The sequence below is a fragment of the Marmota flaviventris genome, chromosome 10 (genome assembly GCF_047511675.1).
Source record: "Marmota flaviventris isolate mMarFla1 chromosome 10, mMarFla1.hap1, whole genome shotgun sequence".
In the NCBI taxonomy this organism is placed as follows: Eukaryota; Metazoa; Chordata; class Mammalia; order Rodentia; family Sciuridae; genus Marmota; species Marmota flaviventris.
This window is the reverse complement of record NC_092507.1, coordinates 101,577,963-101,592,771: the sequence shown is the minus strand read 5'-3', so window position 1 is coordinate 101,592,771 and position 14,809 is coordinate 101,577,963. Positions and strand designations below refer to the sequence as shown.

General features: G+C 40.8%; 1 protein-coding gene across 3 annotated transcripts in view; it reads right to left on the bottom strand.

Annotated features, from left to right (window-relative positions):
• Nucleotides 1-1,104: 1,104 nt before the first annotated feature.
• The window catches only part of Ahcyl1 (adenosylhomocysteinase like 1), a 38,611-nt gene continuing 24,906 nt past the window's right edge, over nt 1,105-14,809 (bottom strand). For 2 of the 3 annotated variants that reach the window (XM_027922007.2, XM_071618163.1), the window contains exons 3-17: nt 13,524-13,667; nt 12,448-12,548; nt 11,716-11,818; nt 10,195-10,289; nt 9,453-9,559; nt 8,505-8,621; nt 8,207-8,270; nt 7,171-7,259; nt 6,777-6,847; nt 6,309-6,403; nt 6,127-6,225; nt 5,672-5,740; nt 5,060-5,138; nt 3,861-3,981; nt 1,105-3,108 (exon numbers count right to left, since the gene is read on the bottom strand). In XM_027922007.2, the coding sequence (XP_027777808.1) occupies nt 3,102-3,108; nt 3,861-3,981; nt 5,060-5,138; nt 5,672-5,740; nt 6,127-6,225; nt 6,309-6,403; nt 6,777-6,847; nt 7,171-7,259; nt 8,207-8,270; nt 8,505-8,621; nt 9,453-9,559; nt 10,195-10,289; nt 11,716-11,818; nt 12,448-12,548; nt 13,524-13,667 (1,361 nt within the window). In that variant the 3' untranslated portion in view covers nt 1,105-3,101. Of the gene's footprint in view, nt 3,109-3,856; nt 3,982-5,059; nt 5,139-5,671; nt 5,741-6,126; nt 6,226-6,308; nt 6,404-6,776; nt 6,848-7,170; nt 7,260-8,206; nt 8,271-8,504; nt 8,622-9,452; nt 9,560-10,194; nt 10,290-11,715; nt 11,819-12,447; nt 12,549-13,523; nt 13,668-14,809 lie in introns of those variants that run through there. The other variant, XM_071618162.1, reaches the window with a different exon arrangement.

Here is a 14,809-nt window from a genome sequence, read left to right as displayed (position 1 = left end):
TCAATGCAACTTCAGAGATTGAAATAGGTTTGGGAGGAGGTTGAAGCTTATACTTTGGGGGCATCCTTTATAGAAAAAGATTAAGGTATAAGGTCTCAGAAGGTGACTATGCAAATGAGGATCTCTGAAGTTTACATAGCAATTTGTTTCTTTAAAGAGAAAAAGTGCCTAGGCCTGATGCTTGGGATAGAGCAGGCATATAAAACTAAGGTATTAGTAAGTTTCCCATCACTATAATAAAATACCTGAGATGATTAACTTACACAGAGAAAAGGTTTATTTTGGCTCAGTTTTGGAGGAGGTTTCAGTCCATGATCAATTGGCCTGCTTTGGGCCTTTGGTCAGGCAATAAGCACATCATGGTGGGAATGCATGGTATAGCAAAACTGCTCATCTCATCAGCCAGGGAGCAAAAAGGAGAAAGGAGCCAAGGTTCCATAATCTCCTTCTCGGGCACACCTCCAGTGACCCACCTACTACACCCCAAAGTCTGTACCACACCTCCCAATATTGTCACCCTAGGGAACTAACCTTTAATATATGGACCTTTAGGGGACATTCACCATCTAAACTATAGCAGGACCTGGGCCACCTCCCTCCAGCAGAGCCAACCCAATGGATACACTGTTGGCCAGGTTATGACCCCTAATGGATATGGTGTTCTGATTGGCTGGTTACGAGCCCTAGGAAAAAGGGCTTCAACTGTTAGCATCTACAGAGAAGAAAAGCATGGTCGCACTGGCAAGGAGTAGGAAGGGACTGGGTGGGGGAGAAATGGAAAAGGAAGAGGAAAAAATTTTGGCAAGATAATTGTCTCCTGCTAGATATATCTTAAGATATAATAGAGTGGGCACAGTGGTGAATGACTGTAATCCCAGCGGCTTGGGAGGCTGAGGCAGGAGGATTGCAAATTCAAAGCCAGCCTCAGCAAAAGCGAGGTGCTAAGCAATTCAGCAAGACCTTGTCTCTAAACAAAATACAAAATAGGGCTGGGGACGTGGCTCAGTGGTCAGGTGCCCCTGAGTTCAATCCCTGGTACAAAAAAATGAGTTGTTCCATTCTAGAAAACAGTTTTGCTGTTTAACCAAGAATAACACAGACTACTAATAATCATTTTAATTGACTTTAATGATTATTGCTCATCTGCAAGGATTAATATTGCATTCATTAAAAATCATTCAATACAAAATGAACTTTTTCCTCCCAAGTTGCTCTCCACACGCTCCCTCTGATGCCAGACATTTTCCACAGTGTCCTTTGTTACATGGCTTGACAGAGACGGAGCCCTTACCTATTATTCCTATGGACACATAATAGCTATAGGATCAGAGGGCCGACCAGAGGGCAGCAGGACCTGGGCCGCCTCCCTCCAGCAGAGCTGACCCAATGGATACACTGTTGGCCAGGTTATGTCCCCTAATGGATATGGTGTTCTGATTGGCTGGTTACGAGCCCTAGGAAAAAGGGCTTCAACTGTTAGCATCTACAGAGAAGAAAGCACAGTCACACTGGCAAGGAGTAGGAAGGGACTGGGTGGGGGAGAAATGGGAAAAGAAGGGGGAAAAATTTTGGCAAGATAATTGTCTCCTGCTAGGAAGCTGCAGGGTAAAAACTTTCTTATATTCCTGTTTTTAATGTCTGTTTCTCTGATCACTGGAAACAGAGAAGTGAAATTTCTAGTATCTAGCACTAATGTATGATCCAACTTTAAAGGATCACAAGCTAGAACAAGTTAAGGATTTAAAATCCTGGATAATTATATGCTTAAAGCCTATGAGCATAAAGCCCATTTAACCATGCAGAAATGCTGGTAAGCAGGGTGCATGGCATGGGAATACATCTCTCTTGATCTCTGAGGGAGCCTCTCTGGGATTCTTTCAGAGTATGAGTCAGGATGTACTGATTACAAACTGCCCTTTAAGATCTTAGCTCATAAACTTTTTGTGGCATGGTGTCAAACAGAAATGGTACCACTTCTGTGAAACTAACATTATACAGGGCTTATAGTTCCAGACAAATTATATAGAGTAAGATTTCTTTAACCTTGGCCCAATTTATCATTCTTCCATCCATCCATACCTACTCCCTTTAACTATTTTAGGTTGCAGAAGCACAGCTAACCAGAAATTTGCTCTTAAAGGATAAACCCTAAGGATAGAGCTCAGTGCTTTATACAGAGTAATGGCTCAAGAAATTGGCCTTCAGCATAAGCTGTATGGGGCAGAGCTGAGAAAATCTGCTTATGGCTCCAGTTCACTGATGCTATAAACTAGGGGCTAGAAACAGAGGGACTCATCAGAGTTTGAGATTAGCTTTTTTCTAGACTCAACTCTGCACTCTTGACACTGAGGAACCCAAGTAGTTCCTCAGTGTCAATACTAAAAACTGTGTTATTAAAAAAAGAAAGAAAGAAAGAAATGCTAGAGGACAAAATTCAATTTGGTAGAATGCAGTTTAAGAACTAGAAAAATGAGAGAGGCTGGTAGGAATGGAGGAAGGGCTGTACTATAAATTCAAGGGGGCCTACTGGATCTTAACAAGCAACATTCACTAGCACACATCTTTGAACCAGACATCCCACCTTTACACAGGAAATAGGGTTTGGAATTTCTAAGGGAAATTAACATGCACCACCTACATCTAACCTACCTGGCTGGTAGGTACCATCCCTGCTCCTCTGAGGAAGTGAAAGAGCACTGATTTCAGCAGCTAAGAAATGGGCTCTTTTAAGGCAATTTAGACATTGCAGATATTATCCACATAAAAGGTACCTTAGCATTTCCTATTAATAAAGTACCCAATTAAGACTAAAGTCCCCAGAAACGGTAAAGAAAGAATCACCTTTCTGGGTGGGGAGAGCAAAATCCTTCTTTAGTGACTAGGGTGAGGAACCTTGAACCTCAGTTTCATCTAAAGAGCCATGAAGCAAGCAAGTCCTTGTATGTTCTGCAGAACTTGGATAATGACATGAGAAAACAAGAATGAAATTATAGAAAAAAAAATCAAGAGGAAAGAAATAAAAGAAAATAAAAGTTATTTTAAAAAATATTTCTTTTAGAGTTGTGTGGTTCATGTGGACTGGTCATCGGTAATATGGTCCATTAGTATCTGTAAAGAAAGAGATTGACTGGTTAATATCCATGTCTTCCATATATCAAGTTCTTCCTAGATCAAGTTCTAGTCAAAATTACAAATCAAAGTGGACTCCAAAAGAGTCTTGTGTCATTAACATTCATTTAAGAAAAGATCCATAAAGGCCTCAAATCTTAGAGTTTCTTTCTTCCACTGGTACTAGGGATTGAAATCAGGGCCTCCCTTGCATTTTACCATTGAACTACATGCCTACTCCTTTTTAAATTTTATTTTGAGACAGGGTCTCGCTAAGTAGACGAGGCTGGCCTTCAACTTGCGATCCTCCTGCCTCAGCTTCTTGAGTTGCTGGGATAGCAGGCCATGTGCCACCATGCCTGGCTCCATATGAGAGTTTCAAGAAGAATATGAAATGGAACAACTTTTCCCAAGTCTCTCCCTGGGCAGGGTGGGTATCCCCACAGACAATACCCAGGCCATCATCTGCCCCTGTTTTTCCACATACTTTCTCTGCTCACCCTGTTTATTTTACACGCCACTCCACCCCCTAGTTCTGGGCTTGGAACCAAAATCCCCAAGGCCTCAGGCATGCTAGACAAGTATTCTACCACTGAGCTACATTCCCCAGCCCCAACTTTGTTAATTTGGAGCGGAGTTCTTATACTTTTCAAAATCAGGTATGGTACCTCATCTTTACTAGAGAAAACTGGGCTGGGCTGGTTGGTTTAATATCAGGGAGAAGAGCTTTTCATTGCTTTCCCCTGAGTTACCTGTAATAATTAGGTTTGAATGGCCCATTTTTGTTGAGTCCCAGATATTTTGCTTGGTCATCTGTCAGTTCTGTCAGGTGGGCATCAAATGACGGCAGGTGCAAGCTGGCAACGTACTCATCTAGGAAGAGCAAAGTGGCAGGGGGCAGTTTTCTTGTCAAATATGTCTCTCAGGGCATACCCCTTCTCTGCTTTCATTTGAAGCTTTTTGAGGAAGAGGACAGCACCAGAGTAACTTTGAAAGAATCTTGAAACATTTGCTTCGTTGTGGCAGGGTACTTCTCGGTCTCTCCAAAATGCATTTAGAAAACCACTTACTAGGATAAAATGGGTCAACCTCTATCTTTCTATCCTTTTCTGGTAAAAGATTTGGCTTCATCTCAGCAGCCACACATTCCATACTACTCCCACCTTCCTGGATCAAGTTCTAGTCAAAATTACAAATCAAAGTAGACTACAAAGAATCTTGTGTCATTAACATTCATTTAGGAAAAGATCCATAAAGGCCTTAAATCTTAGGATCATGGATTTCTAAGATAATTTACTACCTTTCCATAGAAAAGCTTCTCTGATTTTTATGAACCTGAATTTTTGAAAAACCAATCTGAGATAAGCTATTGGAGGGGACCAGAGCAAGAAATTTTTTAGCTTTAAGCCATGTATTTGGGGCTAGCCATTAAGTGATGGAGGTGAGCTCCACTGTGCAGAAAAGCAAAGGATTTGAGATGTATTATGTCACATGAACTAAGCACAGGTTGTCCTCTGGAATGACAGGAGGTTGGATAGAAGACGATTTTCAAACCAAGACAGAAAATGGACCCTAAAACCTGTTTCTGTTTCTCTCATTTTGGTTCTAGGTTATACTCAGTTGCACTGGGACATTTACTGAACTCATAAGGCTACTTGAGAACAAGAGCATTGACCTTAAACTGATGTGCTAACTGCTGATATACTCATTAGCTGGAGCTCTTACTACAATTCTGCAATTCTACAAATCTATAATCACTATTATTCTCACTTTACTGGTCAAGAAATGGAGGCTCATGGGGACTAGAACCTGTCCTGATGTCAAACAACTAGTAAGCACTAGAGAGGAATCAGAACTTTTGACTCTAAATCTAGTGCTCTTCATGACAGTCATTTTACCAAACCATGAAGCTGTCTAGGGGTCGGTATCGGTTTCACTGTTTTTCACTCACCCATTTTCTTAGGAAGCAAGTATACATCCTGTTTGTATCGTCCCTCAGGTGCATTATAGAGTTCTATCAGTGCCAAAGCCTAAGGTGGGAAAAGAGGACCAGAAAACAAAAACACTTTTTAGAACGGGATCTAAAAATAAAACTATGATTAACAGAACCTTAGGATCACCATAATGATCTGCCATCATGATAGCACCTAGGACTCTGCCTGGAATAAAGGCCCATACATGTCATAAGAGGATTTGTTGGTGTTTTCATTTAGTACTTGACAAAAGAACACACTAAATACAACTAAGCTGGAACACTATTCTCAACTGACCAGACGATATAGAGACACAAACTGACTAATGACTTTTAATTTTTTAAAAATACCTTTATTTTATTTACTTTTATGTGGTGGTAAGGATCAAACCCAGTGCCTCACACATGCTAGGCAAGTGTTCTACCACCGAACTACAACCCCAACCCCTAATGACTCTTTTCTATACTTGAGAAAGTTGAAGTCTCCACAATGTATGACGTGGGGGGTGGGGGGAGAACAGGGCAGAGCACAGCAAACTTCCCCTGATTCCATAAGTCTCAGTGCAGGAACAGTGGGCATTTTCCACATACCTGTGTGGTGGCTGTGATGGACAGAACAAAGGTGGGAACTGTGGAGCAGCTCAGATTGAGCAGACGACCCTGGAAAGGTAAGAGAGTCCTGGGATGAGCTATTGCCCCTTTCAGATCCCCTTGCTATACAAGTTAAGCAAATGTAGGAAAGGACTTTATACCCCTCCCAACTCAGCTGGTAGAAGAATAATTACAGTTCCAGATCAGGACTCTGGGTTTTATCCTATTTTCTGCAAATCCACCTGAGTGTAAAAGGTTGAAAATTAGCTATGGTCAAGAAATTGTTACTTAGGCTAAATTAGATGTACCTGGAGTGCCTCTATTTTGATGGACTAGACCATTTGAGAAACAAACAAAGACAGAATTCAGGGAAACACAGGTCAAATATTTTTTCCCCACCTCCTTCATCCTATAGATCTAAAAGGACTACTTGTCTATCAGTCTTCTGTATGTACCTCTGCCAGGAGGACGACTCGTTTGCCGTCTGGCCAGATGACATGGTCCACCTGAGAACGTACTCGCTCCCATGTCAGTTCCGGAGTTCGGAGGCTGGTCTGAAAGGAAGAAGGCACAGCTGATTGTGGCTGCAACAGAAAACAGAGAAGAAAGCCCCAACAACAACCGAGAGAAGCCTCACCACGTCGATTTCTGTGTTGGAGTGGCCCATGTTGCAAACAATGCAACTATTTTTCATGCGGTCCAAGTGTTCCCGTGTCACTACATTCTTATTTCCTGAAAGCAAAGATGGGTGGCTGAGAGAAGAGATGTTAGGCCACAAAGGCACTGACTGGTTTTCAGTCAGAACAAGGGAGACAGAGGAGGTTTTCTGGCATTAAAGTGCTTGTATGTGTTATGAGGAAAGTGTACAGCAGCTCCTTCAACATAATTATTTGGTTTTAAAATCAAGTGGTATGGAAAGGCATCAGGGGAAAAAGGCTCCTTCCTCTGGAAAACACAAATTACTGTTCTGATAACTTCCTCTAGTTCTGAGACACCATACTGAGCACCGGTCTCACTGACTGTTTCTGAATGCCAGTCAGGTTATTTTCAAGATTTAGCCTTGGAGTGAACACTTCTCCATGAGTACCAAAGCACTAATACGTACCTGTGCAAGTTATTACAACATCAACTTGCCGGATGACTTCATTTAACTTCACCACCCTGAACCCATCCATGCTGGAAGAAAAGAAGAAACACTATGAGCAAATCAAGGAGGCAGTGGGAGGGAAGCTGGTCACAAAATCCCCCTCTGCAGGGATGGCAGGTGATAAGCTGTGCTAAACTACACAAACTGGCCTCTTCAGAGCCACATCTAGGAATGGAAAGGCCAAGAGGCTCTAGGACAGCCCCAGGATTATAATGAAGGGAATAGAGAAATCCTAGTCTTCTCCTCCCCCTGGAAAATTTCTGCAAAAGACGATTAATATAATCAATCGTGAACTCTAAGAAATGTGATGTACCCAGATGAATCTAATGGATCACCATCACTCTGTTCTTACCAGGCCTGCAGAGCACAGATGGGGTCAATTTCTGTGATGTAGACAATGGCACCAAGGGCCTTGAGGGCAGCACAGCAGCCCTTTCCAACCTGCAGAACACAAGAACAGCCAGGTTGCCAGGTACATTAAGGCAGAGACAATGGGGCAGGCAGGGTCTTTGGGAGATAGGAATTAACCTTCCTGAAATCACCAATCATCTAGTGAGCACTTGTAGGGAGGCTCCAACCTCAAGCAGAGCAGAAACAGACAAGATCATGTTGTGAACCCCGGTTAAAGACATAATTAGCAGACATGTCACAGCAAGGGTGAGGGGCTTGGGATAACTGTTACTATTAGGGAAACAAGACCAAGCAAGAGCAACTGCAACTTCTAATTTTTTTTTTCTTTTTCTTTTTGTGGTGTTGGAGATTGAACTCAGGGCTTCTGGCATGCTGGGGAAGCACTCTACCACCGAGCAACATACCTAGCCCTGAAACCTCTTATTTTTGTATTCCAGAAAAACCTGATATGGGCTGGGTGGAGATGCTGCTCAGCAGTAAAACATTTGCCTAGCAGGAGGCCTACCACTGTGATAAACAAAAACAAAACAAAAATACAAACAAAAAATTCTGATAACTCTTGCTTGCAATGTGTTATTTGGAGGACAGCCTAGCAGCTCAGGAACTTCTATGTGTCGCTGCTGAAGACAATAAAATCTCCTGCAACCTATTCTAGTATACAGATTGTCAATTATATGCCACTTCAGATTTCACCTTTCATTGTACTGCAAGTCACCTGTGGGGCCATCTCATAAGAGGTTATTATTATTATGGGGGGATGATAATGAAATTTCATAAGACAAATTGGTGAAATTTGAAAACTCATTCTGTATGTCTATTCACGAATCTGAATACAGGACTTTTGTTAATGCTTTGATATACATCAAACACATCTGAACCCTGCATCAGTGACTCCGGACTGACAGCACAAGTCTCCTTTACCTGCTATTTCTAGTAAGTCTATGAAAAGACAGAGACACTGAGGCCCAGCTATTTACCTCACCATAGCCACACACCACCACTTGTTTCCCACCAAACATCACATCTGTGGTCCTCTTCAGGCTGTGGAAACAGACAAGGGCTCAACTCAGTCCCTCTGCACAAAGTTAAGTGTGGGGCAATGCCCAGGAGAATTTCAATTAGAAGTTGGCTGAGCTCATATGAAATGAGCCCCTCTAACAAACTCTTAAAGGCAAAGGAAGACCAGGGGACAAGACTGCAATAACATCAGACTAACACTACAACCCAATCCAGATTTATCCCCTTGAAGTGTGACATCTATATATTTCAACCTACCCATCCAAAATGGACTCTCGGCAACAGTACAAGTTATCAAACTTCTGTTTAGTAACAGAATCGTTGACATTCATGGCAGGAACACAGAGCTTCCCAGCTTTGGAGAGCTGATATAGCCTAAAGGGAGAAGAGGCCACAAAAACAAACAAAAACCAAGTTAGCTGGTAAAACATAACAAACGGCAAAATCTGCCTAATTCTGTTCAAGTTCCATGGTACCCTCCCCAGTCTTATTTATTGCCCAAGAATATGAATAAACACAATTATTTCCTTGTCATTTCTCCCCACTTATTTCATTTTCTTCTCTCTCCACCCATTAGTTTTGGAAGGAAAATTAAATTAAAAGCTTTCAGTTGAATAAATTAACTTCTCTTCCATAAAGGGGACATTATATCCTTAAATCAACATTTTTCCATGCCTATTTTTGATAAATAAAGATTATAATGATTCTGATACGGTTTCCTGTGTGTGTATGTATATGAGAGAGAAAGAGAGCGAGAGTGAGAGTGAGAGAGAGCAAGGATGTACAATGTGCCCCCAACAGAGAAACACTTCTTTTAGGTATTTCCAACAAGTTGAGAATATTTGGCAGTTTTACTTTTTGCTGTGTATATAAGATGTAGCTTTACAGATTTTTATTTTCATATTTCAAATATAAAATTGCAATACAATATTGATTACAGTTTTTCAAGATACATTCATTCCCTACTCCCTTTCCCCAAACATTATTTTGAGAATTACTCAATGGAGTAAATGGGAGAGAAAAACGTTTGAACTAGAACCTGGAAAAATCTTCCTTCTAGGGTCACCTTGATTTTTTGAAAGTGAAAATTCAGTTTTATCCCATTTAGTTAATTCAAGTCTGAAACACAGTCCTAAAGCCTAACAAGAGACCAGAAGAATTTGCTGAGGCAAGGACACAAGGGGCAGCTACTCCAGAATCTGTTACCTGTGAACACCAGTCACGCTCTCTTCCACAATGCCTCGGATCTTCTTAAACACGTTTGGATACTTCTTATAAACCCAGTGGGTTAAGTCTCCCCCATCATCCAGGATCTACAGAACAGCCAGAAGACTTCTATGGGCATTCAGGCTGCTAGAGCTAGGGGGAACTTTGAGCCCACTTTCTGCACTAGTAAGAGAGCCCTGTATGTTTTGGAAGAGCATGTCTTAGAGCTCCATATAGCAGGCTTAGACAGTGGAAACAGAGTCAATTTATTGGTGTAAAATGGTTAAAAGGATCCTTAGCTTTGTTCTAGGCTACATGAAGAGTATTAGACTAATCACAGATTCATTTTTAGTCCAGAGTCTTGAAATACACAGCCCTTTGAACACAAAAGGAGAGCTGGGGCAGAAAGGTAAGAACCAGAATCCTACAAAGTGGGACAATGTCACTTCCTTCAATTTCGTTCTGCCACGTTTGAGCCATGTGTTTGAGCTAGTCTTGCCCTTCCCCCACCTTTCCATTCAGTACTCAGACACATTCTTCTTTTTTTTTTTGGTGCTGGGGATTGAACCCAGGGCCTCGTGCTTCTCAAACCCATTGTGAATAGGTATCAAGCTAAACACTTTAGTGACAAAGTCAGTGTATAAGACCAAACATCCAAAACATGTTTAGGGAACCATGCTTTTGAGGGAAAAAAAGGAAATAAATCTATAGTCAGAAGTGTGGGATAAACATGCATTATTACCATGTTGGCCTGCCACCCATCCATGTTCACACAGCGGTCAATACACCACCAGAAGTCATCTTCTGACTCGCCCTTCCAAGCGAACACTGCAACTCCTACAGAGGCAGACATAAATCAGCTAATTCTTCTTTTGGAGAGTGACCTATACTAGTATCAATTTCTGAGATTTATATGAAGAGAAAAAGGCAAGAGAACCTATTCTGGAGAGGGAAATAGAGTAAAAAGTCAAAGTCAAAATAGTACTTTTAGCTCAGAAATTAAAAAAATTAATAAGAGATTTAAAAATATATTTAGAATCATAGAATGTTATTCTCTTTAAACTTAGAACTCTAAGACAACAAAATGAAGTGGAAATTAATACAAAGTTGTTCCTTAGAACATTATTTATATTAGTAAACATTTTGAAAAAACCTAAATGCTCACTATTAAAAAAGTAATGAGGTAAAATCACATGAACATATGAAAGAGTATTATACATGATGTTAAGTTTAGTGATATCAAAACTACTTTTGAAAATGCTGTATTTAGATTATAAAACTGCATACATACTAACATTTATTTCATAAACAAAAAGAAAAAGAAAAGAAAGATTAGTCAAACATCTGTAAAAAAGGATTATGAATTTTTTTTGAACTTCCTAAATTTCTCCAATAAACACTTAACAGACAAGAATAAACAAGAAAAACGAAAGTGTTATATAGTTACATTCTGAAGACCCTAGGAAGAAAAGAGATCCTCAAAGAAACTTTATGATTTTCTTTTGAATATTTTAACAATAAAAATTATTCAATGTTTATTTTTAAGCTCACCAGTAGTTCATATAAGCAAAAATTTTTTGTGGGGAACGGTAACTTGGGATTGAAACAGTCTTAATTTTTGAGATGGTGGCTCACTAAGTTGTGAGGTTGGCCTCAAACCTGGAACCCTTCTGCTTCAGTTTCTTGAGATGCTGGGATTACAGGACTAGGTCATTGTGCCTAGCTTCAGTGCAATACTGAATACCAAGTAATCTAATGAACTATGAATATGAAAAGTACTACTTACTTGTATTTCTTAAAATTGATGAGACTTCTGATGAAAAGAGATTGGCTGAGCTCATACAGTTTAATAATCTTCCTCATTCATTTAGCATTAGAATTGGGCATTTCCTCAATATCCTTAGATTCTTACTATCATTTTAAAAAAATATTTATTTTTTAGTTATAGGTGGATACAATATCTTTTTATTTTATTTTTTTAATGTGGTGCTGAGGATGGAACCCAGTGTCTCATATATGCTAGGCGAGTGCTCTACCTCTGAGCCATAACCCCAGCCCCTTTATGTCATTTTTAATGACTATATAATATTCCACCATGGATATCAACCTTGACTTTATTATCCATTTTCTTGCTGCTGATGTTTTTATTACTGCCCAAATTTTAGAGTCCTTAGACATATGACAGTGTAATGACAATTTTGATATAAAAAGTTGTGTTTAGATAATTAATTTGAAGCAAAGCTGGTGAAAAAGCTGAACTTACCAGCCTCAGCCAGTGCTGCAGCAACTTCATTCTGAGTTGAGTAGATGTTGCAAGCAGACCAGCGGCACTGAGCCCCCAGAGCACAAAGAGTCTCAATCAACACCTGTATGGATGTACAGGAAGATAGGGTGAGGAAGAAGGGCTACCCAGACACAGAGAGCAAACCAGTAAGAACACAATACCATAACTCTGTAGCAACAGAAGTGTTACACTGGAGAATTAGTAAAGGGTGTAGTCTATCTAGGGGTGGCAGGGCACACGAGATTTAACTATACTCAAAAGACATGTTCCTAAGTTGTTGTTTTTTTTTTGGGGGGGGGGGTACTGGGGATTGAATCTAGGGATGCTTTACCACGAACTACAACCCCAGCCCTTTTTATTTTTTATTTTGAGACATAGCCTCATGAAGTTGTTAAGGCTAATTAGTCTTAAACTTGCAATCCCTGTCTTAGCCTCCAGGTTTCCTGGGATTACAGGCGCATGGTCCTGAACCCAACCTAAAAGCCTTAATAGCATTTTAAAACAATCCTATTTTAGATCTTCCTAAGTCAGGTTTATTTTTAGCATTAAAAATGGGTTTACTTATTCAAAAAGAAGGTAACAAATCCTATTATAGTTTCACAGGGAGGTCCCATCTAATAGCATCTGGAGGTTGGTTAGTTGGGGAAGGAAAAAATCTGTCTCTTTCTTCCCCTTATGAAAAGTCCCTCTATTTTCTTTTAACAAACTCACCGCGGTCTGGGCCGTGATGTGTGTACAGCCCACTATTTTAGCACCAGCCAAGGGCTTCTCCCCCTGAGCACGTTTCCTGAGTGAAATCAGAGCAGACATGTCTGTGAAAGAACAGAGGATTTGAGCTAGGGCTTCACTAGCAGTACCATCCATTCCTGCTCAGCCACATCCATGGCTGTCTGGGTCTGCTGAGACACGGCGAGGTAAGGCAGGAAAGCTCTAGGCATATTCCTTGATGACTGACAGCTTTGCTGGCAAAATAACAGTGGAGAGTTGTCATGGCATATCTCTCTTCCTCTGCTGCTTCTGCTTTATATCCAAAGGGCTGAACAGAGAATTAAGTAAATTCCCCAAACTGACTAAAATGGAGAGTGAGTCTCATCAGTCATTTGGGAGAGAGAAATAGTTTGGCACATGGACAATCACCAGACCCAGAAGAATGACTTGACCTTTAGCAGAAGCCACTTGCTATCCTACCCTATCCTGTTTGGGTTCAGTCAGTCTGTTTGGGTTCCTCCATTCTCAATATAGAACTTGTCTTCAATATGAAAACAACGGAAGAGTAAAGAGATCTTCCCAGGAGTGCGGCAAGGAAGAAGAACTAAGACTTGACTATTGTCAGTCACTTTTACTCTGCTCCAGCAGAGGGTGCTCAGGACCAAATGAGACCCTCGGTCACCATATCCTTAGCTTAGAACCCTCCCACACCAGCTGTTTCTGAGAAATCTGGGTCTCTGGGATTGGCAGCGACAGTAAAATCCCACATAACTAACCAGTATGTAGTGCTCCAGCTTGTGCTGACTCTGCATTGTAGATCTTGGAATATGGTGTCACAGGGGAGGAAAACAGAAACTACTCTGTGTGTAATAACCACATGCTGAGAATAGGAAGAAGGGAAAACAAGATCAAGAATTCTGAGGCTCAAGCTCCTTAGATAGAGAAGTGTTTACCCAAAAGTCCAGGAAACTGTCTTTTCCCAAGACATTTTAGGGTAGCTTTTAAGCCTTAAGTTGTCTGTGGATTCCGATGACCAGTAAGAGGGTTGCTTCTGACCTCTACCCACTCCCTTTCTTTACCTTGCTCTGCAATCTCAATCTCCCGGCGTCCAAATTCTGCCTGCTTGATGTTCTTCACACAGAAATTGCTGCTGCCCTTGGAGTTGGTTTGCTGTTTCTCCCGGGGGGAAACCTCATCATCAGAGCTATCTGTGTAAGACGCAGCTAGAGCCAGTAAAGAAAGAAACAAGGGGAGAAAAACTTCAATGGCCCCAACTCTACAGAGTGTGGCCCCAAGGGACTTTAATTTAAGTGAAGCAAATGCTGTTAATTGGAGCTCCTTTTTGTCACTCTCAATTCTACTCTTCCAAGGTCTAATAGCTGGTGTGAATGAAATGGCTGTGGACCTCACAGTGTTGCAGTTCCTGTATCCACCATAACAAGACTCCGTCATTAGTCTGTCATTAGGGCCTGTAATTAGGAGCCACTAATCCTAATCCTGTACCACCTGCAGATATCCCAGGTAATAACAAAGGTACTTGGTCCCAATCCAGATTGAAATGAGACCTGGCAAAAAATGGAAGAATAATTTAAGGGAGATGAGGAATGCTATTTCTACATGTCACTGGTTTTCACACTTAAAGCATCTATCAGAATCACATAGTCTGTTAAAACACAGACTGCTAAGGCCCCATGGCCAAAGTTTCCTAGTTTGTAGGTCTCATGAGGCACCCAAGAACTGGCATTTTCAATGAATTCCCAGATGCTGCTGATGCTACTGGTCATTCTGAAAACCACCAATACGGAAAAAAAACAGTAAGAGAGGCTTAAAACAGATTTTACTCTAGACTATGCTCAAGGAATACAGAGAGGAAAAAAAGTGACACAGAAGGCAAACAGATCTGGTTCTATTGCCAGCCTTGGGAAAGTCTGTTAAGATGATCAACTTTAAATAGTAACTTCATATAAAAGCTAAATATATCTTTCCGATAGATATGCAAGGGGATATACAATCATTCTTTACCCCTTGTCACTTCTTTCCTCTGCATCAAGTATTTTCCTCATCATTTCTCCTGCCAGTACCCCAAGACTCTCCCACTAACTTCTATAGATAGGTCCTCCAGAAGGACAGAACTGCAATTCACACAAATACTACCATAGGTTATCTTCTCCACCATGACAACTATATCATTAAGCTTTAACAAATGCTCTTAAAGATTTATGTAACATGACCATCACTATCTTTGAAGACTCCACTCATTCCCTCTTTCTTCCTCTTATAACTCCATCTTTCAAAATTAATTTTCCTTTTTTCTTAGCTATAATTAGTCTGCTTGTCACTTACACCTTTTTTATTTGTCATTCCT